Source organism: Mus caroli, chromosome 15, assembly GCF_900094665.2.
Source record: "Mus caroli chromosome 15, CAROLI_EIJ_v1.1, whole genome shotgun sequence".
Lineage (NCBI taxonomy): Eukaryota > Metazoa > Chordata > Mammalia > Rodentia > Muridae > Mus > Mus caroli.
The window spans coordinates 79,933,412-79,960,543 of record NC_034584.1 but is presented as its reverse complement, the minus strand read 5'-3'; the positions used below and the strand labels follow the sequence as shown (position 1 = coordinate 79,960,543).

The 27,132-nt window shown below is 50.6% G+C and overlaps 1 protein-coding gene across 3 annotated transcripts in view; it reads left to right on the top strand.

The window, feature by feature from the left end:
- Celsr1 (cadherin EGF LAG seven-pass G-type receptor 1) overlaps window positions 1-27,132 on the top strand; it is a 137,332-nt gene that overhangs the window by 64,989 nt on the left and 45,211 nt on the right. For all 3 annotated transcript variants that reach the window (XM_029469792.1, XM_021183487.2, XM_029469791.1), the window contains exons 3-5: window positions 7,790-8,012; window positions 10,841-10,956; window positions 11,762-11,850. In XM_029469792.1, coding sequence (XP_029325652.1) covers window positions 7,790-8,012; window positions 10,841-10,956; window positions 11,762-11,850 — 428 coding nt within the window. The remainder of the gene's footprint in view (window positions 1-7,789; window positions 8,013-10,840; window positions 10,957-11,761; window positions 11,851-27,132) is intronic.

Sequence of the window (27,132 nt, the reverse complement as noted above, 5' to 3'; positions counted from 1 at the left end):
AAAAAAAACAAAAAAACAAAAAAAAACAATGGTCCTTAATGCTGTAGCCCTTTAATACACAGTTCCTCATATCATGGTGACCCCCCCCCACCATAAAGTTTTTCATTGCTCCTTCATAACTGTAATTTTGCTACTGTTATGAATCATAACGTAAATATCCGATAGGCAGGATATCTGTCTGATAACGCAACCCTGAAGGGGTTGTGCGATCCACAGGTTGAGAACCACTGTGTTAAAAAGTTCATTTAAATCTACAAAAAGCACACTGCATGCTGTCACTTGGGCCGTCTGGCCATCTGGCCGGCTGCCCCTGTGCCATAGTTTTCCAGTCTCTGGGTCTTCACTCTGAGCTCCTCTCACTGGCTGAAGGGAGACACAGCTCTGGGGATTGGGATGTGGGTGTGTCCTCTGGCAGCCCTTCCTGTACCACAGGGGGTGTGTTATCTTCTGGTCTCCTCTGCCCAGTGGCTTCAAGGCCATGGAGGTGGCTGTATTCTAGGGGGTGTGTTCCAAATGTCATTGCAGTACAGGACCCTTTTGGAAGCTGCTCGGAACACTGAGGCTTGGGATGACACCCCCTCTCCCGCCTCGGGCTCTGCAGGCCCCAACCCTCAGACAGGCAGGTGGCTTCTCCAGGTAGGGAACCTTGCGGGTGGGTGGAGAGCTGATTCTTTACCGCTGGAATGCATTTATTTATTTATATATATATATATTTAAAAACTGGGTGTGACTGGAGTTCTAAGAATTTGCTTCAAAGACAATGAAGTCATCAGAAAAAGACAGACCCTGGACAAGCCCCAGCACTGTGGCCCCTCCTGGCCTCAGGGCTTCCTCTCCCACCGGCTGCCCCTTCTCCTAGGAGCCTTGGCAAGGGACAGCAGGTGTCTGGGTCCTCTGTTGAGATCTGGGTAGTTTGGCCAGCAGGGAGGGGCTGGGCCACCTGAGCTCGTGGTTCTTCAGTCCCCCAGGAGGTGAGAAAGCCAAACAAAGCTGGAAACTCCCAAGGGGGAAGGGAGGACAGACTAGAACCTGGCAGTCTGCCTGGAGTGAGGAAGGAGGGAGGGAGGGAGGGAAGGAAGGGCTGGAGTGACAGTTGCCTGGAGGGGCGGAGTCAGGGCCTGGAGTGACAGCAGCATTCTAGGACCTATGCCAAAGGAGTTTTATTCCCTCACCCACCCTCTGGGTACTTGAGATGGCTCCCCAGCCAGGAGTAACTGGTCTCCCTGCTTCTGGGATAAATATATAATCTGCAAAGCAAAAGCCATTGGCTGGTGTTTGTATAGTAAACCTCTGTCTTAGGCAGTGGTGCTTTGCCAGTTTGATAGAAGTTTTGAGGCCTGAGCCATCATCTGACATCTTCTTATGGTGTCGATCCTGGATATTTACATACTCTAGACCCATCCCTGCAGACTCCATACGGACACCGCTGATGCCGGCGTGGGTTACCCTTGTGGCTGTGTGAACTGACACAAGTTCCTACCTCCTCTGGGCCTTCAGCACACTGAAGCCTGCCTAGAAGAGAGCTTGTCTGGTAATGGCACAGACTGGTCTGTGATACGACTGCTCTCGTGGTGCTTTCGGCATTTTCAGCCCTCAGTGTGGCCCCTGGAACAGCCAGAAAGCAAGCATCAGTGGCTAGCCCTGTCAGTCTGCTGGTCTCTGAGGTCTCCTCTGCAAAGCCAGCCTGCAGGATGCTGCCTCTCACTTCTCTACTTGGGTATACTTGTGGGTATACCTGAGGCTGGAGGTTCTTCCTCAGGTCTGTTCAGAATCTTTGGGCTTGAAAGAGATCTCGGGTCCAAAGGCAACCTCATGTCACGATCCATGTGGGTTAAAGGGTCTGCTCTGCCTGAGCACTGCAGCTGGCTGCACCCTCTCTCTACCTCACCTCTCACTGTCTCTAGCTTCCTCATCGCCCTTGGATCTGCTTTAAGACTCAGCTCATCTTTTCTGTTTTCCCAAACATTTGGCCTGTTTAAGAGACTCTGCAGCTGCAGGTAGCACGATTTTGTTCATTCGTATAGCTCCAGTTTCTTAAAGTGTCCCATGATGGGCAATTCATTGAATAAGCAGGCGAATGATAGGTGGACGGATGGATAGAAAGAAGTTTGTCTGGAGGGATGATGGATAGGTGGATGGGAGATGAATAGATGGGTGAAGGGACAGACAGACCAGTGGATAGAGGAAGGAGGATGGTGGGCTCGTGGATTCACGGAAGGATAGATCAACGGATGGAGGAAGGATGGGAGGATGGAGGAGGATGAGTGGTGACCGGGTAGGAAAAGGGACGAGTGGGTGGGCGGAAACCTGGAAGGATGGGTCAGTCTGCTTAGCGTAGTGCTCCGTGACTTCTTGCTGACACCCGCCTTTCAGTGCCCCAGAGTGCCACTCTCCCATCACAGCCCTTCCTGTGGTGGTGGGGCCTCTGCATGTCATTGCACAGTGGCTTTTGTGCTAGGATGCAAGGTTCCTTCCTGGGCCCAAGCTCGGATGAGGCTTCCGGCCGGCCACTCTAGGGATCTGTGTGTTTATGACCTGACTTTGGGTGATCCATCCTCAGTTCCCAACGCCACCGCCAGCCCCCCACCCCCTCCCTCGCTGTGTTCGCCACCTGCCCTGCTGGTTCTCAGCTCTGCCCAAATTTGCCAGTTTCCAAACTTTTGTGTCTTTTATGCTTTGGGTCTGAGCTCTTTACCATTGGTTGGGGCCTCTGGAAATTCTAGTTTTTCTAGTTTCAAGCCTTCAAGTCTTTATGAAAAGAGAAAGGATTTGTCTTTTTTATTTAGTTAGAAACTTAAGTTGACAAAACTTTGCCTGCCCTTCCCTTCCAGGGGCACACCTTGCCTACTTCGAAGTCTCAAGGGTCTGGGCACTGTGCTTCTCTGATGCTGGACTAGGCCTTCTGCTTTGCTAGTCCCTGCTCCTGTGTGTATGCACTGAAGTGGGTCTCAGAGCCATCAGCTCCTCATTTCCTCTCCCAAACTGAACACGACTACCCTCTGCTCTGTGACTTCCCTGGACTTGAGTCCTTTCACTTCCATTGGAGTCAAAGCTCCCTGACTGCTCTCATCTACCAGCTGACTCCTTCCTATAATAGCAACCCATTTGCCTAAGTCCTATGGCTTTTATTTAGACTGAGGGTCAGTGACTCTGACAGTACCAGCTTGAGTCTCTGGGCAGAGAGGACATTACTCACACACATCTAGGTAGGGTACTTATTCAGTGATAGGACATGCATGAGACTCGGGGCTAGCCTGGCCTCAACTTGGGGGTCTTTCCTGCAAATTCTTTCTATTCTTTCTCAGTGGGTTTATGTGTATGCAGCCTTAACCAGGCTAAGGCCAGTGTCCCTCATGGGCCTTGTGGCATGCTCTGCAGTATTGAGCTCAGCGATCAGGTTGCCCAAGATAACCTTATCTTGGTGTGGTGGAGGGGCTACATGGGCGTGCAAGGGCAGATGTGGGGAGGCATGCTCCAGGGTGGAGAACGACTCAGCAAGGGGCATTTGACTCTAAGCAGAACACCTGGATGTTCAGGGAATGCCAAATCCTGAACCATAAAATCTTAGAAAAAGGACGAACTTAAATCATGGCAGTAAGCCTGGAGAAGATTTATTTAATCAAAATGGCACTTCTTGATAGCTGTGGTGGTAGGCCAAGGGTCAAGAGCTCTGGGCCATAGAGTAACTGTTTCAAGAAGAAAAATGATAGGCCAGAGAGGGCTCAAGAGGGAAAAGCATCTGCCATCAACCAAGCCCGAGTGAATTTGAGTTGGGTGAGTTTGAGTCCAGCACCCATAGAAAAGCAAGCAAGCAAGCAAGGGTGGGTGGAGATGGCTCAGTTGTTAAGAGTGTTTGCTGTTCTTCCAGATGTCCCTGTTCCTAACACCAGGGTCAGTGGCTCACAATGGTCAGCATCTCTAGCTCCAGAACCTCTAACATCTAACATGCTCTTCTGGCCTTCTCAGGGACATAGACACACAGACACGCAGACATGCACGTACGCACGCATGCAAACACACACACATGCATGTACACACATACACACAGAAACATATGCACAGAGAGAGAGCAAGAGAAATACAGAGAGAGAGAGAGAGAGAGAGAGAGAGAGAGCAAGAATGAGAGGCATAGAAAAGACCAAAGCTTGTCTTTTACAGTTGCTTTATGAGATGAGAGGATTAAGGATGCAGGACTTGCAGACTTTGACCTGTAGTATTCTCATGGGCTAAAATGACTTGCAGAATTAGAAGCCGTCGCTGCTCAAGGTCTCAAGTGTGCGTGCTACATGGTCAAGTTGGCAGCCCTAGGTTGACATTGCTTGGAGCACGCATGCACTGTAAACCGAACACCCCCACCCCAGGGCATCTGACTAACCTCATGCAGAGAAGCCACATGGAAGATTCGTGCAAGGAAAGGCCTCAGTGAGCCAAGATGCATCCCTGATGCACTGGCAAGAGTGGCTGCTGTGACCAGTGTTCTCGTGGGAACATCAGAATAGCCTGCATTGGCTTCCAAAGGACCTGGAGAGCTTACGCAAAGAACCCAGAGATGAGGCTCCATCCAGGGCTGGTGTGGGTTATCTTCTTCAGCACAGTGACCACAGCTCACAGTGCCTTATATAAAAGTGGTGTGTGTTTAACCCTACAGTTAGTTCTTTGTCTGAATATCTCCCCACAATGCTGGGATCAGTGGATGCATGATGCCTGCTTTGTAACCTCACGGTTAGCTCAAGCGTGAATCATTGCCTTGGCTTTGTGGGAAGCCCTGGCACTGTATGATTTCATCCCACAAACACCCGCCAGTACCTGCAGCATACCCAGCTCTCTTCAGACACCCCCTCATGATGGGCACTAGTCCAGTACCCTAACACGCAAGGCACCCACTGTGGTCCAGGTGTTCTCGGACTTGGCCCTAAATCGAACCCCATGGCTGCACCCCCACTGCATGCTCCCACATAGTGGTATTGCAGGTGGAGATGGGGGAGATCCTGGGTCCTGGACCTGCTCAGAGTGCAGTGAAACTCCCTGCAGCATGAGCCACAGTCAAGGGCAGTCTTGGGGAGGGGACATAGGACAGTCTTCAGAAACTGAGGGAGAGGCACCTCAGGTCAGCTATCTCATCAGGTTTCTCATCAGTGACTAGACAGCTGGAAGGCTCCTCTAGTGATGCTCGGGGTTCTGGGATCCTGACCAGAGGAGCAATGTGACTACATTAGAGCCAAGAGTGTGGAGTGAATGATCTAGGTCTGTGCTTTTGAGGGCCAGGGGCATGGTAGGGTGACATCTTTGTGGAGTAGTGGCATACTAAGCCAGTGGGTGAGTGTGTTCAGAGACCAGCACTGTAGGAAGTGGTCTACTGTGTCACAGGCAGAGAAAGAGGCTTTGTGAGTCAATGAAACTGGTATAAGGTACATATTTGGGGTGCTTGGGTTTAAGGTGAAGGTTCCGGCAGTGGGATGGGGGCATGGGATGTGAGAATGATAGAGGAGGGAGGGGAGGGCCAATGGCGTGCAGGTGTCTCCAAGACTCAAAGCCTACCTCCCTGGGCAGATGGCGGAACTCTTAGTCTAGATTGGGGGGGGGGGGGCTAGAGAGAAACAGGCCAGAGAAGGGAGGGCTGAGCTGGAGGTGCCAGGAGACAATAGGAGGAAGGTGGTACTGGATGGGGTAGACTTGCTTAGAAGGACTGAGAGAGGCTATGAGCAGGAATTGGGTGGGCTATTGACTGGGCCCCGAGATATACAGCCTTCTGCCTGGGAAGGGAAAAGTCTGGAGGACCACCCCTGCGCCCCAGCCCCAGCTCCAGTCTCAGAGCCTTCCTCTTACAGAGTCCACACTGGACAGACATGAGTTCTGGGATTAACAGAACCACTGTGCAGATTGAGAGCTCCCCACATCCTATCTACACAGGACCCAGCATGTGGTCTCACGGGAAACCCGGGTCTTTTAGACACAGCCAGACACTTGAGTGCAAGTCATGTAGGACTTAGGGTGGGCCCTCTTCCATTTCCAGGGTCTTTAAAAGATAAAGTTGGGGGTGGGGGAGCAGCCTGGGCTACCACGTCTGCAGTCCCACGGCTAGGCGGGACTGGAGTTTGGAGGGTCTTACAGGGCAAAGGCTGGCTTTCTCTTCTGGTGGGAAAGTTTGGACAATCCTGGAGCCTGGAGCCTCCAAAGTCCCCTGCTCTCAGGCACTGGCTGTGAGGAGGGTGGAGGCAGGGCCCTTGGTCTTCACGCGTTAGCGAGCATAAGGTCAGAGTGTCTCTTGGGCGGCTTTGATGTGCTGGGCGTCAGCGAGCATGGGCTAACCTGGCATACAGTAAAACTTCTCTCCCAAAGGGGAGAATTTAAGGTGTCTGAAGGAAGAGAGAGAAAGTTCTAAGTTGCAACTTCAATGATGGGCCCTCCCAAGGGTTGCATAGAAGGCTGTGAGCACTGACTGCGTGTTTGAGTGTGAGTGTGTGTGAGTGTGTGTGTGAGTGTGTGTGTGTGAGTGTGTGTGTGTGAGGAGGGGGAGTTCATATGAGATGTTCTGTGAGGTGAGTGTGCTTGAGGAGAGTACGGCTGTGAGCATGTGCGTTTGAGACCGAGTCAGAGGCCACAGGGGTAAGGATGTATGTGCCGGTCGGGGTGTTTACAAATGTGAACATGAACGTGTTTGTGAGGGTCTGAGGGTTTGCGTGTGTGACCCATAGGGCGGTGTGAGTGTGTGCAGGTGTGCATGCAGGCACATGAACTCGAAGGTTCCGGCAGGGTGGCCAAGCTCAGAGCCGTGTCGGGCAGGGCCCTGGGCTCCAGGAGCGGCTTGGGAGATGGAAGTGTCCACTCTTGTGGACCTGAGATGAGCCAGCATGAATCAGTGACTGTTTCTCACCTGCTTCTGCGCACTGGCAGCCTCTCTCTGTCCTTTTCTCTGAGCCCATCTCAGCTACTGCAGAACTGGTGGGTGGATGACAACACACTGGCCTGACCTGAGCCTGGCCTGGCCTAGCCTGGTAACAGTCTTTCTATGGGTGGGCTTGAATAGCTGTAAAGGTGTATAGCAGTTAGTGACTCCAGCCGCCTTCTGTCTCAGCAGATTTGTTTTCTGGGCTACCAAAGCAGCAGTTGGGACTCAGTGTGATGCATCCTCGACACATTCGGTAGAACTCCCAGAGGATCTTTTACTCCTATAATCCGTCATTCTCGGGTCACCTCCAGAGGAAGGCGTTTCTGCTTTCAGGGAGCAGTACATGTGGATCTGCAAACTGGCAGCAAGCTCTGCCCAAGCCCCAGGTCCAGGTGTCACTGTGGCATCCAAGTCAACTGTGTGACTCAGGGGACAACCACTGTCCACTGGCTCTCCCTTAGTCTCTGTGCTCATTAGTTTTTTTTTTAATCAACGTAAGCAAACTAGAGTCACCAGGGAAGTGAGAACTTCAATTGAGGAACCGTCTCTGTTAGACTGGCCTTGTCACTGTCACCCCCATGTCCGAGGGGCATTGTCTTGATGAATGATTAATGAGGGAGGCTCAGCCCACTGTTGGGTGGTGCCACCCCTGGGTTATATAAGAAAGCAAACTGAGCAAGCCCTGGAGAGTGAGCCAGTAACCATCCCTCCCTTCTGGCCTCTGCTTCAGCCTCTGGGTTCCTGCCCTGAGTTCCTGCCCTGACTTCCCTCGATGATAGACAGTAGCTGAAATAAACCATTTCCTCCCCCCACGTTATCATGGCGGAGTGAGTGGGGAAAGCAAACTAGGACATTAGGACAGCCTCTGTGTGATCGAGCAACCTCTGCTTTCTCCTCCAGGGGAGCATTGCCAGGTGAACGTTCGCTCAGGCCGCTGTGCCAGCGGAGTATGCAAAAACGGGGGCACCTGCGTGAACCTGCTCATTGGAGGCTTCCACTGTGTGTGCCCGCCCGGCGAGTACGAGCATCCCTACTGTGAAGTGAGCACCAGGAGCTTCCCACCCCAGTCCTTCGTTACCTTCCGAGGCCTGCGGCAACGCTTCCACTTCACCGTCTCCCTGGCGTAAGTGCAGCCGTGTTTGTGGGCATCCCTTGGGAATATGTTGTGGGGGTTTGCGCACCTCAACTTTCTAGGCTCTGGATGGTTGAGGAGACCTGCTTGGTGCTGGCTGCTGGACCAGCTGCTCAAGAGTCAGGCCATTGTGTCAATGATGACAGGGGACGTTATTTCAACATAGGGACAACAGAGCATCCGTGCCAAGTCTTCCAAGAGGGGACAGCCCAAATCCTAGGCTACTCTGGTCCTACCTACCAGCTAACACATGGACATTGCTGATATCTCAGTAGCCAGTGGGGCAGGCCCAGGAATCAGACCTCCTATGTGTGTCACAAGGCTGGCTGCTCAGACACCCAATTCTCCATCCTTGGTCCTGATCTGTCTGTAAGAGGCTGACTGTATGCCCCATTCATACTTTCTCCCCCAGAATTTAAACATTACTTTAAAAAATTTCCAATCTATCATTTGGGGCTGGGGAGATGGCTTACTTGATAAAATACTTTCGTGCAAGCATGAGAACCTGAGTTCAAATCCCAAGCTCCCATGTAGAAGGCTGGGCGCAGTGGCACATGTAATCCCACACCTGGGGAGGCAAAGACAGGAGGATTCCAGAGATGTGCCGGCCAGCCAATCTGGCTGAATTGGTGAGCACCTGAACACATGCATACAAACATGTTACACTCAAAATATCGAATGGACTCACTGGATTCTAGGTCTCATAAGCCTGTGATTTGGAGCCTGTGACGTTTGCTTGGTTGAAAGAAAACCTAGACCTTCCATTTTGAAGAACTCTGCTAGGTTAAAGTTAGTTCAGTGGAGTAAGGCTTCCACTGGGTGCTTTTGTGCGTGTTTGCAGTAGCTCTCTGCAGCCCGTGCTCTCCACATAGGAGTGTGCTCTTCTCTGTCCTCCCCTGGGTGGCTTACTCCACAGCCTCCTCATTCGCAGAGCTGCCTGCTGAGGACCAGACCTCTTAGGGTGGACGGAGAAGGAGCCTGTTCCTGTGTTCTGTTCCAAAGATGAAGCCGGCCAGCAGTGTCCTTACGACCAAAGAACAAGTGACTTCTCCTTGTTCCTCATCTTCTATACTGTGGGCTAACAAGGTCCCTCCCATTGGGTACATTGTAGGGAGGTCTGAGGATGTGGGGTGGTTCTAGCCATCAGCACTCACTACTGCCCTTCTCACCCCTGCCCTCCTCTTGGCTGATAAATGAACAGTGTTTGCCTATTGGCACAGAACATCCTGAACCCTGTACTGTCAGGCTCGGGTAATTGTGGTATTTGCCCCTTTGTGACAAGACTTTGCTCTCCATCCAGAAGACCACCCCTTATGGCACAAAAGGGCCCTTCTATGGGATCTCCTGTGACATGGTATCTACAACAGAGGACTCCCATGAATAGCCACCACCTTCCACATCAGAGGAGTCTTGTGTCCCCTGGTGAATGTATCATGGCACGGGCTAGAGAATGTTTATCATGGCATGTGCGGGATGTGAGCCCTGGAGTATAGTCATGGCTCCCTCCCTCCTTGGTATGGCCAGCAGCTCAGAGTCACGGGCATCGTGGTGACTTTTGGTAGCCTTTACATATGACTGTCTTAAAACTTGAAGTCACAAGAAAAGACAGAAGAGTCCCCCAGAGTATTTAGAAGACCAGTGGCCCTCCAGTTACAGTTTCCTGGGGCACACATCTTGGAAGCTGCTGAGGCCCCTCTTAACCACAGAGGACGGCCCAGCCCGGCTGAGTTGCCTTGTCTCAGGTGGCTTCTGTCGGGTCTTCTCCTCTTTCTAGTTTCTGTTTGCCAAGTGCTGGGGCTCCCAAGTGGGCCCCGCTCCCAGCCGCCCTTTCATCCTCCTTTGTTCTCGGCTCCTTCTCCTCCAGCCCCTCAAGCTTTGGTTTCTATTTCTGTCTTTCCTCATTTTACTTGAAATGTTCCCACCCTCCCCTCCTCCCGGGGCTGCCCATCTCAGTTTCTCTGTCTTTAGCAATGGATGGTGCCTGCCAGGAGGCCACTGTGTAAGAGGGGTTAACCTGGGCACACAGAGTCCAGGATAAAATGTTCCAATAGGTACAAGAGGCTGAGAGACTTGGCACTCATGTGGAGACATTAGTGCGAAAGGAACACCTTGGGGTCTCATCTGATCTGTAGCATGAGATAAGCTACCTGTGTTCTGCCTGTAGACATGCTTATAGTTAGTAAACAGGCTATGTGTCATCCTTGTGAACATGTAGTCTTTGTGTGTGTGTGCATGTGCGCATGCACGTGCATGTGTGTTCTGTGTGTGTGTGTGTGTGTGTGTATGTGCATGTGCATGCATATGTGTGTGTTTTCTCTCTCTCTATGTGCAAGTGTGTTCCATATGTGCGTGTGTGCGCACACGTGTGCACGTGTGTATGATACTGGGTGTTTTCTCCAGTCCCTCTGCACTGTGTTTTTGGAAACAGGAGTATCTCACTAAACCCAGTACTTCCCATCTTCAGATAGTCTAGCAGAGCCTGAGGATTCCCTGTCTTTGCCTCCTGAGTCCTGGGATTACAAGTGGTTACCAAGCGTGGCTTTTGACAGGGGGAGTGGTGATCTTAACTCTGATCCTCAGACTTGAACCACAAACCTCAATCCACCCAGTCCTTTCTCCCACCCCGCACCAAGTCTTTTCCTTGCCACCGTAGGCCAGCAGCAGGTTGGCTGGACCGTCAGCATCTCTTGGGATAAAGTACTGGGCAGATTATTTTCCTGAACCATGGCGCTCACTCCCCTGGTTGGTCATGTCACCCTATGTATCTTCATGGCCCTGGGGTCCTTCACTGTGTAACACGCTGCTCACGTGGCCCACAGGTTTGCCACCCAGGACAGGAACGCCCTGCTGCTCTACAATGGCCGCTTCAATGAGAAGCATGACTTCATCGCCCTGGAGATTGTGGAGGAGCAGCTGCAGCTCACGTTCTCGGCAGGTGAGGCTCCTGCAGCCGCGAGTGCCTCCCAAGGCTCTCATGGATTAAGTGTATCATTGTACACACACACACACACTGCCCCACGGCTGCTCTGCCTTCTGACCCTTACTCTGCATCTCAGAACCTGGCCTCTCGAGGTCAGAGTGCAGGAAGATGTCCATGTCAGGGTAGTGTAGTGCTAATACCAGCCAGAGCCTGGTTCCTAGATGGGAATTGGTGATGGAAGTGCAGTGATGTGGGCAGAGAGACAGATAGCTCAGCAGTTAAGAGCACTTACTGTTCTTGCAGAGGATCTGGGTTCGATTCCCAGCACCCATGTGGTAGCTTACAACTGTTCATAACTCCAGTTCCAGGAGATCCAATGCCGCCTTCTGTCCTCTGTATCAGACATACACTTATAGACATGGAAGCAAAACACCCATACACATAAAAAATCAAATAAACCTAATAATTATAATAAAGATGAAATACAGTGTACCTGTAAATTATTGTGGTGACTTATACCAGCATGAGAGGACCAGGCAGGCACAGATGTGGGGATCAGGCCCTGGGGGTTGAGAGGGGCTAGCCTTCTCTACTCAGGGCTCCTCTTTTTTTTTTTTTTTCTCTCTCTCCTGTTTTAGAATCTTGCTATCTTTCAGATCAAGGCCCTCCACAGAGGGGGAATGGGGGATGGCTTACCGTGGTGGCCATGCCAAAAGAAAAGACACACAGCCAGTCTCTCTGAGCTGTGTGTCTACAGTGCAGCCTGGAAGCCTGATTGGAGGCCCCTAACCTGTCTCTGGATCTCCCTCTTGCTGCACAGGTGAGACCACAACCACGGTGACACCGCAGGTTCCTGGAGGTGTGAGCGATGGGCGGTGGCATTCGGTGCTGGTGCAGTACTACAACAAGGTAGGAGGACGCCTGCTTGCCTCCTTGCCTGCTCACCTCCCCGCCTCCTGCTATGGCCAGACAGTGATGGCTGAGTGGCTTTTCTGCTTAGGATGATGTTTGTACTGTGATGTAAGGGCAAGCACTGTTGGAAGGGAACAGAGGGTGTGATGTCAGCCAAGGGTTCTGTGCACGTAGCCATTGCTTGAAGTGAAGCTGTATGGGCAAACAGAGACTCAGATATACTAAGAAAGGATGGAGAGAATTTGCAGAGAATCCAGGAGCTGCTCTGAGCTGTGACGGTGTGTGTGTGTGTGTGTGTGTGCGCGCGCGCGCACGCGCACAAGTGTGTACATTCCCAGCTCTGACTGCGCATCTTGTGTGAGCTGTGACTGGGGGTTGTTCCCAGCTCTGAAGGCAGATGTCTTGGGTATGTTTTGCAGTTTATTGGCTGTAAGGAAACATGTAATCACTTCTGTTTCACAAAGTCATGTGCTTTCCTGGGCTGTGGTTTATTTGTTTTTTTTCCTTACACCTCCCCATCCATGCCACCATCTCTGGGTCTCACCATGAGCCCATGCTGGCCTCTCCTGCCCCTCACTAAGCCGGGCCACAACCCTCCCCGGACTTTCTAAGACCCACATCTATGTTAGACCAGCGGATGAGGAATGAGGTCTCCCTTCCTGTGCAACCTGTATGGTGGCAAAGGTATTTTATAAATTTCCTGTCCATGGCACTTCAGGCATTTGGTACCTGGGATGCCATCTGCCCACTCTTAGGGCATGGGACTGTCCTTGTCTCCAATTCCTTTACTGCTGCCAATCACTGCTGTCTTCCTTTCTCTAAGGTCACCCCTTACCTTTGCAGTGGGCATCTTTTTATTTCTGAAGGTCCCTACAACCACCCCAGATAGATACCAGGAGCAGTCTTTGGTCCCCATTTTGTGTCCCTAGCTGTGTGAGTGAGCTGTCTCGTGGTGTAAGCATCGGCCAGTGCAGCCTCTGCTGCCTCAATGATGATGGAGTCAGAAGGAAGGGTTACCATGGCCTGGGACGGAAGGCTCCCTGACGAGCTTGAGGGACACTGAACTAATCAGGAGTGCTTTGGACTCGGGATTAAATCCCAGACCTATCTCCAGTGGGGATCAGTGTGTTGCACAGGGCACAGTTGCCAGAGAGAAGAGCAAATCTCTGCTGTCCACACTGTCCTATCTCAGATACTTGTATTTGATTATGAAGTGATGGCCCTGTGGATTTAGGGATAGTTACTATTAATATAAAGGGCATGGCTTGCGCTTCCCTTGGGTGGCTCACAGTAGCCCCTTGAGAAGCAGTAAGATGTGGCCCCTCCTCTGTGTGCTCTCTTCCCCAGAACTCACAGCTGGATGGACTTTGATCTCCTTTCTGTGGTGTCTTAATCGGCCATTGTTTCCCAGCTGTTTCTTTGGGGGCTATCTTCCCCACAGTCCTCCGTCCGTCATGCTTTGCACTGCTGTCTTAGATAGGGTTTCACTGCTGTGAACAGACACCATGACCAAGACAACTCTTATAAGGACAACACTTAATTGGGGCTGGCTTACAGGTTCAGAGGTTCAGTCCATTATCATCATGGGGGGAAGCACAGCAGTGTCCAGGCAGGCATGGTGCAAGAGGAGCTGAGAGTTCTACATCTTGTTCCAAAGGCAAACAGGAAAAGACTGACTTCCAGACAGCTAGGATGAGGGTATTAAAGCCCACACCCACAGCGGCACACCTACTCCAACAAGGCTGAACCTCCTAATAGTGCCACTCTTAGGCCAAGCATATACAAATCATCATGACTGTAAATCAACAATTCCCACCCTATTCTCACCCTGGAGAAAATGCACCCTGCAACCATCTACCTATGTTGTGGCTAAAGGATAGTTGTAACCCCAAGCACACAAGTGAGGGCTGAGCTCCCATGACCTGGAAGCCTCTGGAGCTTGGGGTTGCTTTTCTGTGTCTCTGCAGAGGGGGGCATGGTCACCTGAGAAGCCCAGGCTTTTGATTGATCTGCCCATGCATTCTGGACAACTGGTCAGGTGACGACAGAGCTCCCACGAAGTGGAACACACTTGATTCAGGACAAAGTGTCTTATGGTTTTGTGCCCCAAATATACCCGTCCTTGGGTCCCGATATCTCATAACACTTTTGAGTGGAAAGAGTTACAGATAGTCACTCAGTAGCCAGGCAGTATTGGCACATGCCTTTAATCCCAGCACTTGGGAGGCAGAGGCAGGTGGATTTCTGAGTTCGAGGCCAGCCTGGTCTACATAGTGAGTTCCAGGACAGTCAGGGCTATACAGAGAAACTTGTCTAGCCACCCCCTCCAAAAAAAAAAAAAAAAAGAGTGACAAATAGTCCTGCAAAGGGATGCCCTCTTAATCCTGCGAAGAGATGCTGGACTTGCTGGCCTCTACTCCCAGGCAGAACATCCAGGAACATTCACCCTATCACCTTGCTGACTTACCTTGGTCCTGTGGCTTCTCTTATATGTTCTTCCTGCTACACATCTTCCGTACCTTATGTGGACACTCCCAGTGGTTTGTGCTTCCAGAATGTATAGGCCTGTGAGAATGAACCGCAGGAATCCTGGGGCATCAGGGAAACACGGGGTGTATTTCCTTTCTTGCTTATGTCAGAGACACCCATCCAGACTGCAGGCTTGCGGCTGAGGGAGGGAAGGGGTGGGTGTGGGAGGTTGAGCCAGCCTCCATTTCCTCATTCGAAGCCTCTGCATCTGTTTGCTGTGGCCAGAGCAACAGCACATCCTGTGGTTGGGTGGGGCCTCTCAGCCCAGCTGTGAATTCTCTGTCCTGAGAGCCAGCTCAGAGGAGCACCCCATTACAGAAGGCTACCTCAAATGGCCCAGAAGAAAGAGGGGCCCCATGCCAGAGGATCAGTAGGTAGACATGGGTTACTGGAGTCTGTGGTTCCCTTTCTAGGCTGGGTCCTTTCAACAGCTCCCTCCACCTCCCAGGGAACAAACACAGCCCCAAGCACAGGATTAGGCCTTTGCTGGGCTGTTTCCTTCTTTTGCCAGAGGGTGGGTATTTTAGGGAGGAAACCAACCAGTCTCCCTTATGGCCTTTAACCTCCATGTGGGGGTTAAGTAGGCCACACAACAGGGGGATATTAGCAGCGATTACAGTACGGCCCTGATGTTTCTGTCTGCCTCTGCCTCTGAGGCGGCTGCCTCTACCAATCCAGGTTGCAGGGACAGACACGCTTTGGGCCTGGGAAGACCTGTCAGGCTGGGAACAATTTCAGGCCTGAGTCTGGGCAGCAGCCTGAGGTCACAGTACTCCAGTGTGGGCGTATTCATTTTATTATTTTATTGGGTTCTTATACTTCTACCTCCCTTGCAACCCCATTTCATCCTAATTTCTTCTGGCCCCCAATACTAGGTAGGAGATAAAGAAGGCTAGAGTGGAAAGCGGGTGTAGACCTCTATTGGCTACTTCCTGCTGATTAGGGTCGTCCAGTTCCTAGGGGCAAGTCCAGTCTTCCACATCAGGGTATCTCCAACTTCTTCTGGTCAAACCATAACAGCAGCAACCAGGGGCAGCAGCCTCCTCCTTCAAAGCCCCCTCCCCCATTCCTCTCAAGGCTCTGACTTTTATTCCCTCTCCAGCGTCCCCAAAATTAAACTATCTGCAGCTGGCAAAAATCACACTCCTTTAGAGCAGGAACAAGACCATCATAGGTAACGGCTGTGGACAAACTAAAGCAGCCCCTATCTCACACCCGGGATTAGACAGAAAAACATATTCACACAATGCAACTTTTTTTTAATATTTATTTATTTATTATATGTAAGTACACTGTAGCTGTCTTCAGACACTCCAGAAAAGGGCATGAAATCTCATTGCAGACGGTTGTGAGCCACCATGTGGTTGCTGGGATTTGGAAGAACAGTTGGAGCTCTTAACTGCTGAGCTATCTCTCCAGCCCTGTTTTTTTTTTTTTTTTTTTTTTTTTTAAAGAAACCAAAACTCTCACTTGACTCCAGTCTGTAAAGATGGAAAGAGACTCCGAAAGTGACACTTTCAGGGCAAGTCACTCTGTTGGGTCTCTGTGTGGGAATTGTCATTGTCATCTTCATTTGTGGTGTCTCTGTTCCGAGTCCTCTGGCAATAAAATGTGGAATGATCTCAGGCTACTGAAGATGGCTGAGAAGGTTGCCTGAGGAGAGGTTCAAGGTGATGAAGGAGAGTAAGCCACACTTGAAGGGACTCAAGCCACGTCCTGATGGTGGCCTTAAGTTGAGTAGGTCCAGCAGCAGCTAGCTGTGCTGGTCCCGAGCGCACTGTTCCTGGAGACTTGTGCATCTCTCCGACTCTGCAGTAAGGGTGTGGAGTTGACTGCTGGCTGCAACTGTCACATCTGCCCTGCTCTTTAGGCATGCCGTCATCCTTCAGGCACATCTTTGCCATGCTTAGATTCGATCCTGGGCATGCCAGGTCAGCTTTCCAACATGCCTCTGCCCAGAGACCACAGTGCCCTTTGTGGGAACCTTGTGCTCTGCTGGCCTGTGGGGGGACTTCAGAGCTGCCAGGTTGGCGTCTCGTCAGGGTCCCCTGGGGAAACAGGTGAAACGCACAAACAGGATGATCCAGGGAAGGAGGGACAACGGGCAGGCCAATGTGGGGCAGCAGGGAAGCCTGCTGGCCTAGGGAAGGTGATGGTGGAGCTGTGTGACCGTCCATCCTGGAGGTCACACTGTGGTCAGACCCTGAGGAGGACAGTGTCTGTGGCCTCAGGGAACCCTCTGCAGACCTTCCCAGTGAGGGCAGGTGAAGGCAGTTTGCTTTTCTTCCTACTTAGTGACATTTTCAGTGAGAACACCTGTTGGTTAAGTCAGCCTTCAGGGAAACGGGAGCCCACTGGAGTTGGTGGTGGCTCCAGCGTGGGCCTGTTAGAGAAAGCCACTGTTCCTGCCTCTTGGGCTTCACCCAGCCCTTCTCTGGAAGCACCAGGGAGGTTTGGCGGAGTGGAGATTTGTGGTTGTGGCCTCCCTGTTGATTCTCTTCCCCACCCCCTTGCCCCGGGCTTTTGTAAAAATAGGTTAAGCAGGCTGGAGAGCTGGCTCAGCGGTTAAGAGCACTGACTGCTCTTCCCGAGGTCCTGAGTTCAATTCCCAGCAATTATATGGTGGCTCACAACCATCTGTAATGGGATCCCTTGCCCTCTTCTGGTGTGTCTGAAGACAGCGACAGTGTACTTACACACATAAAATAAATCTTAAAAAAATAAACGGCTAGGCGTGTCCACCTAGGGCACAGGATGGCTGATGTCAGTAAAAGCATTTTAAGTCGTTTCTTTGCACTTGAAACTCGGGTTTCAATGCTTTGTTTCTTTTAAGTCACCTTTCAGCACCCAGGAGTGTGTATGGTGTTAAGAGAACATTATTACCCACACCCCCAACACAGAGGCATCTGGCTGCTTCCAAAAGAGGCATGTGTGGTCTAGAGGAGAGGGAACTGACTATTGGGCAGTGGTATTCTTGAGTTCCTCTTTTGCTTCTTGAGAGATTTTGGCTACACCTTGCTTTGCTTAAGGAGCCCAAGTGGGGTCAGGGGACACAGGGACACCACAAGTCCCACCCTCTTGGATGTCTCAAGGGATTGACCTGACTAGAGCTGACACACATGTCAGAAAAGCTAAGATCAGGTGGGCTGTGACTTGGAACGTGTGTGCGTGTATGTATGTATTGGTGTTTTGAGACAGAGTTTCTCTATTATGTAGCCCTGGCTATCCTGGAACTCACTATGTAGAACAGGCTGGCCCCAAACTGGTAGGATCCACCTGCCTCTGCCTCCCCCAGTGCTGGTAATAAAGACATGCACACCGTGCACTGAATGGAGACAGATTTAAGGTTCACAGCTGAACAAACAGGGAAGCAGGTTTACTAATCTCAATAGGTCTCAATAAGGAAGCAGTCTCGGGCTGTAGCCATCCTATTTATTTATTTATTTACTTATTTTATGTATGTGAGTCCACTGTAGCTGTACAGATGGTTGTGAGCCTTCATGTGGTTGTTGGGAATTGAATTTATAGGACCTCTGCTCACTCTGGTTGGCCCTGCTCGCTGCAGTCAATGGTTGGCTCCACTGGCTCAGTCCCTGCTCACTCCGGCCCAAAGATTTATTTATTATTATACATAAGTTCACTGTAGCTGACTTCAGACACACCAGAAGAGGGCGTCAGATCTCATTACAGGTGGTTGTGAGTCACCGAGTGGTTGCTGGGATTTGAACTCAGGACCTTTGGGAGAGCAGTCGGCTCTTACCCGCTGAGCCATCTCACTAGCCCCTGTTGATGCTTTCTATACACACTGTTAACATTCCCACTTGGACCAGAGGAAGGCTTTTCTCTGAAGCTCACCCAGGGAAGGCTTTGCCACTCCCATGAGACTGAGCATTGAAGTTCTTGAGATGGCCATGCCCAAGTCAGATTAATACACAACACTCAGGACTCCATCTGCTCTTCACGTGAGGACCCTCTAGGTTGGGACCCTCCTCACTGCCTTGGTCAGGAAACCAAGGGTACCACATGTATTTGGCTGTGCCTACCTTAGTTCCTCAGACATCCCCCAGCCCATTGGGAGTGAGTTTTATGTGGTCATCTCAGACTCATGGGTTAGTGTGGACTCTCCTGTGGGGTACGCTCAGGATGTGGGGAGAAAATGGCATCTGAAGTCAGGGTGAGTCTGCAGGGGAAGTTTTCTTGAAGGGATTAGGAGGCAAGAGGGGCCAGTTGTTGGGCTTCTCACTCTGGCACATCTGGCATTTGGGGTTGACGATGACTCGTAGTAGAGTAGTAGAGAAGAAGATCATTCTGTGTCCCTGGCCATTACTAACAAGATGTCACAGGATCCATGCCCTAGTGAAGAGTCAAATGTCTCGAGTCATTACTAAATATCTTCAAAGGATTGCCCCCTTCTGGGCCTTCTGCCTCTATCACGGGGACATCACTGTCTTGGCTGTCATACTGGCCTCCTGCAGCTGACAGGGCTTGTGAAGTTCCTCCCAGATCAAGTTGGCTCTTGGGTGCTTGGGCCCTTCTTGTTCTAGGAATGATCCAAATGGTGATCCTCCTCCTCCTCCTCCTCTTCTTCTTCTTCTTCTCCCTCCTTCTCCATCACTATATCAGCGTCAGCATCATTATCATCATCGTGGGTAGCAGTTTTAAAATTTTTCCATCAAGTCCCTAATAGCCCCATAAGTCAAGCCAACCAATCCAAGACCTCAGTAGCAAGTTACAATATCTAGTCTGGTTTTCTTTTTCTTTTTTCTTTCTTTTTTTTTTTTTTTTTTTTTTTTTGGTTTTTCGAGACAGGGTTTCTCTGTGTAGCCCTGGCTGTCCTGGAACTCACTCTGTAGAGCAGGCTGGCCTTGAACTCAGAAATCTGCCTGCCTCTGCCTCCCAAGTGCTGAGATTAAAGGCATGCACCACCACGCCTGGCTTAGTCTGGTTTTCTTGCATTTTCCCTCCGAAACATGGACAAAATCAGTCTTCCTTTTCACTGCTTATGCATAGCGGGGTCTGCTTCCCAATACCCTATAATTAGGGAGTAAACATGTGATCAAGAAACTGTCAGAAGCTGTGAGAAGATAATGGCGTGACTTTACAGGTGTGATCTTGGTAAAGGGAGAGAGAGAGACAGAGGGGGGAGCGAGAGAGTGAGCGCAAATTGTACAGGAACTGCAAACTATTGGGGGTTGGAGATAGATGACTCGGGTGTTCAGAGCGCTGGCTGGCATGAGCTTGGTTCCCAGCATGCACGTGGGAGCTCACAAGCATCTCCAGTAACTCCAGTTCCTGGGTATTCGTCATCCTGTTGTTCCCGACACTGCACATTGAGTGGTGTACACACACGCGCAGGCAAAACACCCATACCCATTAAAAAATATCTAAAGGGCTGGCAAAATATTGCTTTCAAATGATAATAAATCAGACTGACATGATTAATGTCAGTATGGGTTGCAATGTTTTCCTTGTCTGCATAAATCTGCCGAGGAAAGATCACCGTGTGTATTCTTGTCTATTCAGGCCGAGTGTGTTTCTCGTACAAAATCCAGAATCCCTTTTATGAGAAGAGGGGGCTCTAGCAGAAAGGTACCCCTCATCTCAGCACCAAGCCCCGCCCCCGACTGGGATTGGGGGGGATACCTGTGCTCAAGTAACCTTGGACTGACCTCTGGGTAGGGATCTTATTCTCAGGAATTGCCTGGCCCTGACTGGCATGACTCACTTGGCTTGCTCATATGGTTCAAAATCTCTGTTTGCCTGTGCTGCATGTGAAACCCCAAGATCCAGAAGAGGTGGTTTGTGCGCTCTGCCTTCAAGCCCCTCGTGATAGGGAAGGGTCTTTGCTGGTTCAGAAAACCCAAGGGCCTTGCTCAGACACTTGGGCAAGTCTTTCCCCAGGACTTCCAGGTCCTTGTTTGTTTGTTGTTGTTTGTTTGTTGTTTTTGAGACAGGGTCTTATTATGTAGCTCTGACTATCCTGAAACTCACTATGTAGACCAGGCTGGCCTTGACCTCACAGAGATCCGCCTGCCTCTCCCTCCTCTTTGCTGGGGTTTAAGGTGTTACCACCACACTCAAGGGACCTCCAGGTTCTTTGAGGTATGAAGTCTCAGGGCAGTGTTGTAAACGGCGTGCATGGTGGCTGTTTGTGAACATGGTGTAAATTCAGGTGGCTCTATGATCCTTCTGTGTGTCATCTGGGTGATCCATCTGGGTCAGTGGCCAATGAACCATTTTGGGGTCTTTTTTCTTTTATGTTTTTTTCAACAGATCTTCAGATTTGAAGACTATGTAAGATAAACATGCCACGGCTTCATAGTTAATTGAGCTTTGCAAAGTACCTACAATGCTCTGACCAAGGGTACAGCAAAGTGACCTTACTTTATGGGGGTTTTTTTGTTTTGTTTTTGGTTTTTTTTTTTATTCTTCTACTGCACAAAGTCCTCTTGCCAACAAAGGGGGAGTGTGATGTTTCATAGGAGCCTATGAGAGTGCACCCCAGGGGTTCCATTACCATAAAAGCTCTCATTGTCCACAAGCCGGAGCCTGCTGTGTGAATTAGCTGTTTCTTTCCGGCTGTGTTTCCTGCCGAGGCAGTGAGCTCCGAGCTCCGGCCTGGCCTACGTAGGTATTCCATAAATATCAAGTAGCCACACTTCCACACAGGTACATTCCACCACCTCTCCATGGGTCACAGGGTGATGTCTGAGACCCCGGTTATCTATCCTCCAATCTCTGCCCTTGGAATGTTAAATGGTTCCCTTGAAGCCAAGCTTGGTGTGTAATAGAAGCCAACTAAGGGGACTGGAGAGGCCAGAGAGTCCTGTGGGAGTGTTGGCTGGGTGCCCCTCTGTAGAGCTGCAGTGGTAGTGATGGGCCAGGCAGCAGGTACAAGGACACAGCCTTGTCCTCTGACAGGTGGCAGAGCCGGGAGATAAGGTGCCAGGCTTCCATTCCTAAACACAGGCTGGTCAAATGGTTGGGGTTGGGAGCTGCCTGTGTGGAAATTTCACAGCTCCTGGGCTCACCCTGGGCCTTTGTGTGTTCCATTGCTCTGTTATGGGAAGTCCTCCAGGAGCTAGGCAGTCTGACCTGGGTGTGTCCTGTCTGGTGGAATGGCTGCTTCCCCTCACCTACCTCCTAGTACCTTCCATCTCCCTCATCCTCCTCCAGTCTACCCCTGTGTTCTGTGCAACTTGAAATGCAGTTTGTGTGCCGGGCGTGGTGGCACATACCTTTAATCCCAGCACTCGAGAGGCACAGGCAGGTGGATTTTTTCTAGGCCAGCCTGATCTACAAAGTGAGTTCCAGGACAGACAGGGCTATACAGAGAAACCCTGTCTCAAAAAAAAAAAAAAAAAAGAAATGCAGTTTGCTCGAGCAAGCTCAGCTCCCCTCTTCTCCACCCTAGTACTGGGACCACGTACACAGACATCTTGCCTGGTGCTAGGGTGTACGGCTACAGTGGTCTCCTGGGTTCTGGGAGGAGATGGGGGAACTGAGGTACAGAACTATTCCGACAGGGTTGGGAGGGGAAGACACATGGCTGAGACACCACCTGTGTCTTTCAGCTGCTGATGTATCAGTGGCTCTTGAATGTGTCATCCTCTCAGCCTGACACAAGGCCTCCCGTTGTGACTGTCCCTTTCCTCCACAGTCTCTCTGATTTTCCTAGCAAGTTCACACTTCCTCCCACCAATTCAACACCTACCTTCATCATGAAGGTTTGAGCTCCTTGCACTTAGGTTCTATCAGGGTGGCACACCAAGGTGAGGTCAGAAATAAGGTGCTGAGAGGTCTCTCTGTTGTGTCCCAGCCTTGGGGGTGGGAGGCAGAAAGAGGTCCATCAGGTCCTAGCTAGGGTAGGCCAGGCTATGTAAGAACGAATATGATTCTGTTCATCTGCCTAAAGTGTGAGATCTGCTGGCGAGTGTGTGCGTGTGCATGTGTGAGTGATAGTGAATGTCTGTGTGGGTGTGCATGAGCAGATGAGCCCCAGTGAGGGTAAGTTGAGGATGCAGGGTGTGGCGTGAGCGTGCAAGCACACACCTCCTGTAGGCACTGGCCTGTACTCTCCCCTTGCCCAGAGCACTTCCTGCTTGCCCAGGCTACCTCATTATGTAGGCTACACTTAGTGGGTCTTGTCTCAGACCTCTGGGATATGCACGGGTAAAGGAGAGACCAGGAGCTGTTTCTCAGGTGTGCCCTTCCCCCACATCCCATGTCTGTGGTCAGGATAGCCAGACTTTTGCCTTTGTCTTCAATGTGAAATGCAAGAGACACCATATACAACCTTGTTACTAAGGGCTGGTCCCATACACGGGCTCAGGGCCTCAATGGCTAGAGAAGGCTGACTGAGGTGGGCAGGAAGTACCTGTGCAAGCCCATGGGTGACAGGCACTGCAGGGTGGACACGGGGTTGCTGTTGGAGAAATGACAGTACCGCACACACGCCACCTCCGGCAAACATTCCTGGGCTCCGGCCATCTGTGAATTCTTCGCTGTGAACGTTGGTTGTTCATTTCTGACACCGAGTGTGAATCCATTCACATCTTAAGCCTCACAGTACCTGCATCTGGTTTCATAGGCACCCCACTCTGCCCGCCCCCACGCTGAAACCAAACCCCCCACTGGCCTCCCAATGAGGAATTGTCTGTAGCAGGGTTAAAAGACTGCAGAAATGTGAGCACTCTGGAGGACCAAAGGCTTTTGTGTGCGCACAAAAGCGCTCTGCAGATACTTTAGGCATCTAAGTGGAAGGCATCAGGGAGGGGCTGTACACTGGGAAGAAAATACGCTGGGGAAAAAATGAAAGGGACAGCTCTGGCATCAGGAGTCCGGATCTGCACAGATGGGGAGAGCTGGCCTTTGGGGGCCTCACCTTGAAGTGCACAGTAGCCCTTGGTTTCTTGAGTGGAGAAGGAGTTACTGTGGTGGCTCCGCCCACTGGCCATTTCCTTTCCACTTGGGAGCGCGTGTGCATGTACATGTGTGCCTGCGTCTGTGTCTTGGTCTCTGTGTGTCTCTGTATATCTATCTGTCTGTGTATATATGTGTATGTGTGTCCAGCTCAGAGCAGCCTTTGTAATCAAGGTGGGACACTGAGGTTGTTAGACACACGTCATAGGGCACAGATGCTGAGTGTGTAGATGCTAATGATGGTACAGCCTCGGATGCAGGCCTCGGATGCAGGCATCATGTGTCGCTCTGCAGTCTGGTTCTCACCTCTGGGCTGTGTGTTTTGTACCACTTTTGCCCAAGTGGCCTGGCCACTGCAGAGCTCTCCATCCTGGAGATGACACACAAGATCTAGTGGGCCTGAAGAATACCTCAGGCTTGGGAATCTTCCTAGTTTGGCCATCTGCTCCCAAAGATCCAAACAGCCTTGGAGAAAGGCTAACCATTCCGTGCCCAGCATCCTACACAGAACAAAGGAAAACTCTGAGCCTGCCACTGGCTCCTTTAATCATGTGCTCCTTTCTTTAGAGTAAAATGGTGGCATGTTTTTTAAAGTTCACTTTTAAAATATTAGAAAGTGCTGGGTGTTGTTGGTACACGCCTTTAATCTCAGCACCTGAGAGGCAGAGGCAGAGGCAGAGGCAGAGGCAGAGGCAGGTGGATCTCTGAGTTCGAGGCCAGCCTGGTCTACAGAGTGAGTTCCAAGACAGCCAGGGCTATACAGAGAAACCCTGTCTGGAACAAACAAACAAACAAACAAAATGCCAAAAACAAGTTAGAAAGCTGCCCATTTTGTCCTGTTCTTTGTCCCTTCTCACCTGAGCTGGGGCCCAGGAAAACCAGTGGCTGATGCTATCAGTGTCTCCAGTGGCGTCTCCACTCTCCACCCTCATCCCCCTCATTCAGTGTGTCAGCTAATCACTGGGACATCAGCTTCTCACTGGGACCTTCTCTCTCTCTCTCTCTCTCTCACACACACACACATATTTTATTTTAAATTTAAATTTTTCTTTTTGTGACAGGATCTCATGTATCCCAGGCTAGTTCAAACCCACTATGTAGCTAAGTAAAAAGCCAAATGCCCTTTTAAAAAAGAATATTTCTATTGCTTCTCGGCCTTTTGGCTAAAATCAAGTGTAAAAAGAATATTTCTTTTGGTTGTAGTGCTGGGACAGAACCCAGACACTCTTGTATTCTAGGTGAGGCTCTCCCACTGAGCACAACCCTCCTGTCTTTCTTTGATCAAAGAACCCAGACAAAGTCTCCATCGATGCACCTGCAGCATCTCCATCTGGCTTCCCCATCTTGATTCAAACCACGTGTGCAGCTCATAAAGCCCTTACCAACGACGGCCATCTTTCTTGCTGTGTCTTACCACCCACCACAGCAGCACAGGGTCTAAGTGACTGAATTGGGCAGACTTCCAGAGGGGATCCTGAGAGAGCAGGGTGCATAGCTGGATAGCACTGGGTGAAGTTCCCTTAGCCCCAAAGAAGCAACTTTCAAAACATACCGTGCAACATGCTGTCTAAGCTAGAACGTTCTCCCAATGTTACAAGGATACTATGTTGCTCTCAGCTGTCATCCCCAGCATCTCCCCGGCAGCCACAGCCAGCAGCCAGCCTCGTGGATGTGTATGTTCTGGGCATCTCAGCTGCATGGCATCAAATAACTCTTCAGTGCCCTGCCTGAGGGCTTGTCAGGTTGTGGTGTATGGCAGTGCCCCAGTTCCTCGTGGCAAGTAGTAGGCCAGGGTCTATCTCTGTCCCTCTATTGAGGGAACATTTCAGTTGATCCTGCTGTCACAGGGGAATTGTAAGTACTGTTGTGAGCCTATGTGAACCTGGTCCCCCTCCCTTTGGTCTCTATGTTCCCATGGGCATGTCCCTGGGAGTGGGACGGTGCACCCTACCTGCAGTGGCCACCGATTGGCTCTGATGACATCCCTGCATACATCCTGGTCACCTCTTATATCATTTTTCTGTCCAACCCCCCTACCCCCTGCTTTTTGTGTGTGTGTGTGAGACAGAGGCTCTCTATGTATTTCTGGCTGTATTAGAACTCATTATGTAAACCAGGCTGACCTAGAACTTGCAGAGATATGCCTTCCTCTACCGCCTAAGTGCTGGGGTTAAAAGTGTACAGCCAGGAACCCAGACCCTTCACTGAGGTTGCTGTCTCCAGCCCCAGCAGGTGCTCCCCACCCCTGCCTCATCTCTCTCCTCTTCCTGATTGTGTTTGACCCATGAGTGCTTGGTTCTTTGGTTCTCTGGCTACAAGCAACTTCACGTTATCTGCAAAGCCAGGGCAAATGTTTTGGAGGTGGTGACCAGCAGCAGTCACCCCAGAGCCCTACGACCAGCTCTGACCCCTCAGCAGTCATCAGCATGTCAGCAGCGGTTGCTCCTTATCAGCAGGAGCTGTTCTGGAGAGAAACCTTGGGTGTTCCCTGCCCCCTGTTCTTCACCCCGGTGTTCTCTTTCCTCCCTGTCTGCGCTTGAATCCCATGGTGCTGAGCTGTTGATTATGAACCGTCGTGTACAGCAATCACAATTTGGTAAATAGCAGCTTAGTTTCATTAAAGCCTCCGTGCATAAAGGCTGTTTATATCCACTCTCTGAAAGCCTCACACCCATTCCCAAAAATGTAAATTACACGCTATGGAGATGATACAGGGTTCGTACAGCCCGGGGATGGTCCTCCTTTCTCAGTGCGGTACCTAACACTTAAGCATCCCTAATGGATACCTCACCAATCTCCCCAAAGCAAGCTGCTACTCCCAAGTGAGAAAACGGATGATTTTCCATAACCGTCTAACTACTACTTAACAGAGGTGGACTCTCTAAGGAAATAGATAATCAGAGATTGACCTGATATACGTGGCTCCTCTCAGGTCCAGAAGGAAGGTTTGTGGGAGACTCCTATATCTTAATCAACTTCTTCTAACCTCAACAGGACAGATGGTCTACTGTGTGTCTAAGTTATGTATGTATGTTAGAGTGTTTGAGTGTGTATCTCTGCAAGTGACTGTCTTAGTGTTTCTAGTGCTTTGAAGAGACACTATGACCAAGGCAACTCTTATAAAGGCAAACATTTGATTGGAGCTGGCTTACAGTTCAGAGGTTCACGCCATTATCATCATGGTAGGGGAAGCATGGCAGCCTGCAGGCAGACCTGGCCCTGGAGAGCGGTAGATGAGGGTTCTACATCCCGATTGGCAGACAGCAAAAAGAGAGAGTGACACTGGGCTTCAAAGCCCACCTCCAGTGACACACTTCCTCCAGCAAGGCCACACCTCCTCATAGTGCCACTCCATATGACCCTATAGGGGCCAGCTTCATTCAAACCACCACAAGTGTATGTGCCTATGTACCTATGTGAGTGTATCTGTGTGTGTATTTGTGTATGTATGTGTTCATGCATGTTAGGATTTTGAGGGCTCAGAGACACATATACAAGTGCACTTGCATTTTGTGGAGGTCAGAGGTCATCATCCGATATTTTCCTCAGTTGCTCCCCACCTTAGGTGTTCTTTTTTTAAAAGAGTTTATTTATGTAATATATATGAATACACTGTCATATGGTTGCGGATGGTTGTTTGTCACCATGTGGTTGCTGGGAATTGAACTCAGGACCTCCAGAAGAGCATTCCGTGCTCTTAGCCACTGAGCCATCTCTCCAGCCAGCCACCCACCCCCGCCTTAGTTTTTTTTTTTTTTTTTTGCATTGTTTTTTGATTTAGTTTTGTGATTCTATCTCCCCCATCCCCCACCCAGGGTTGGAATGCAC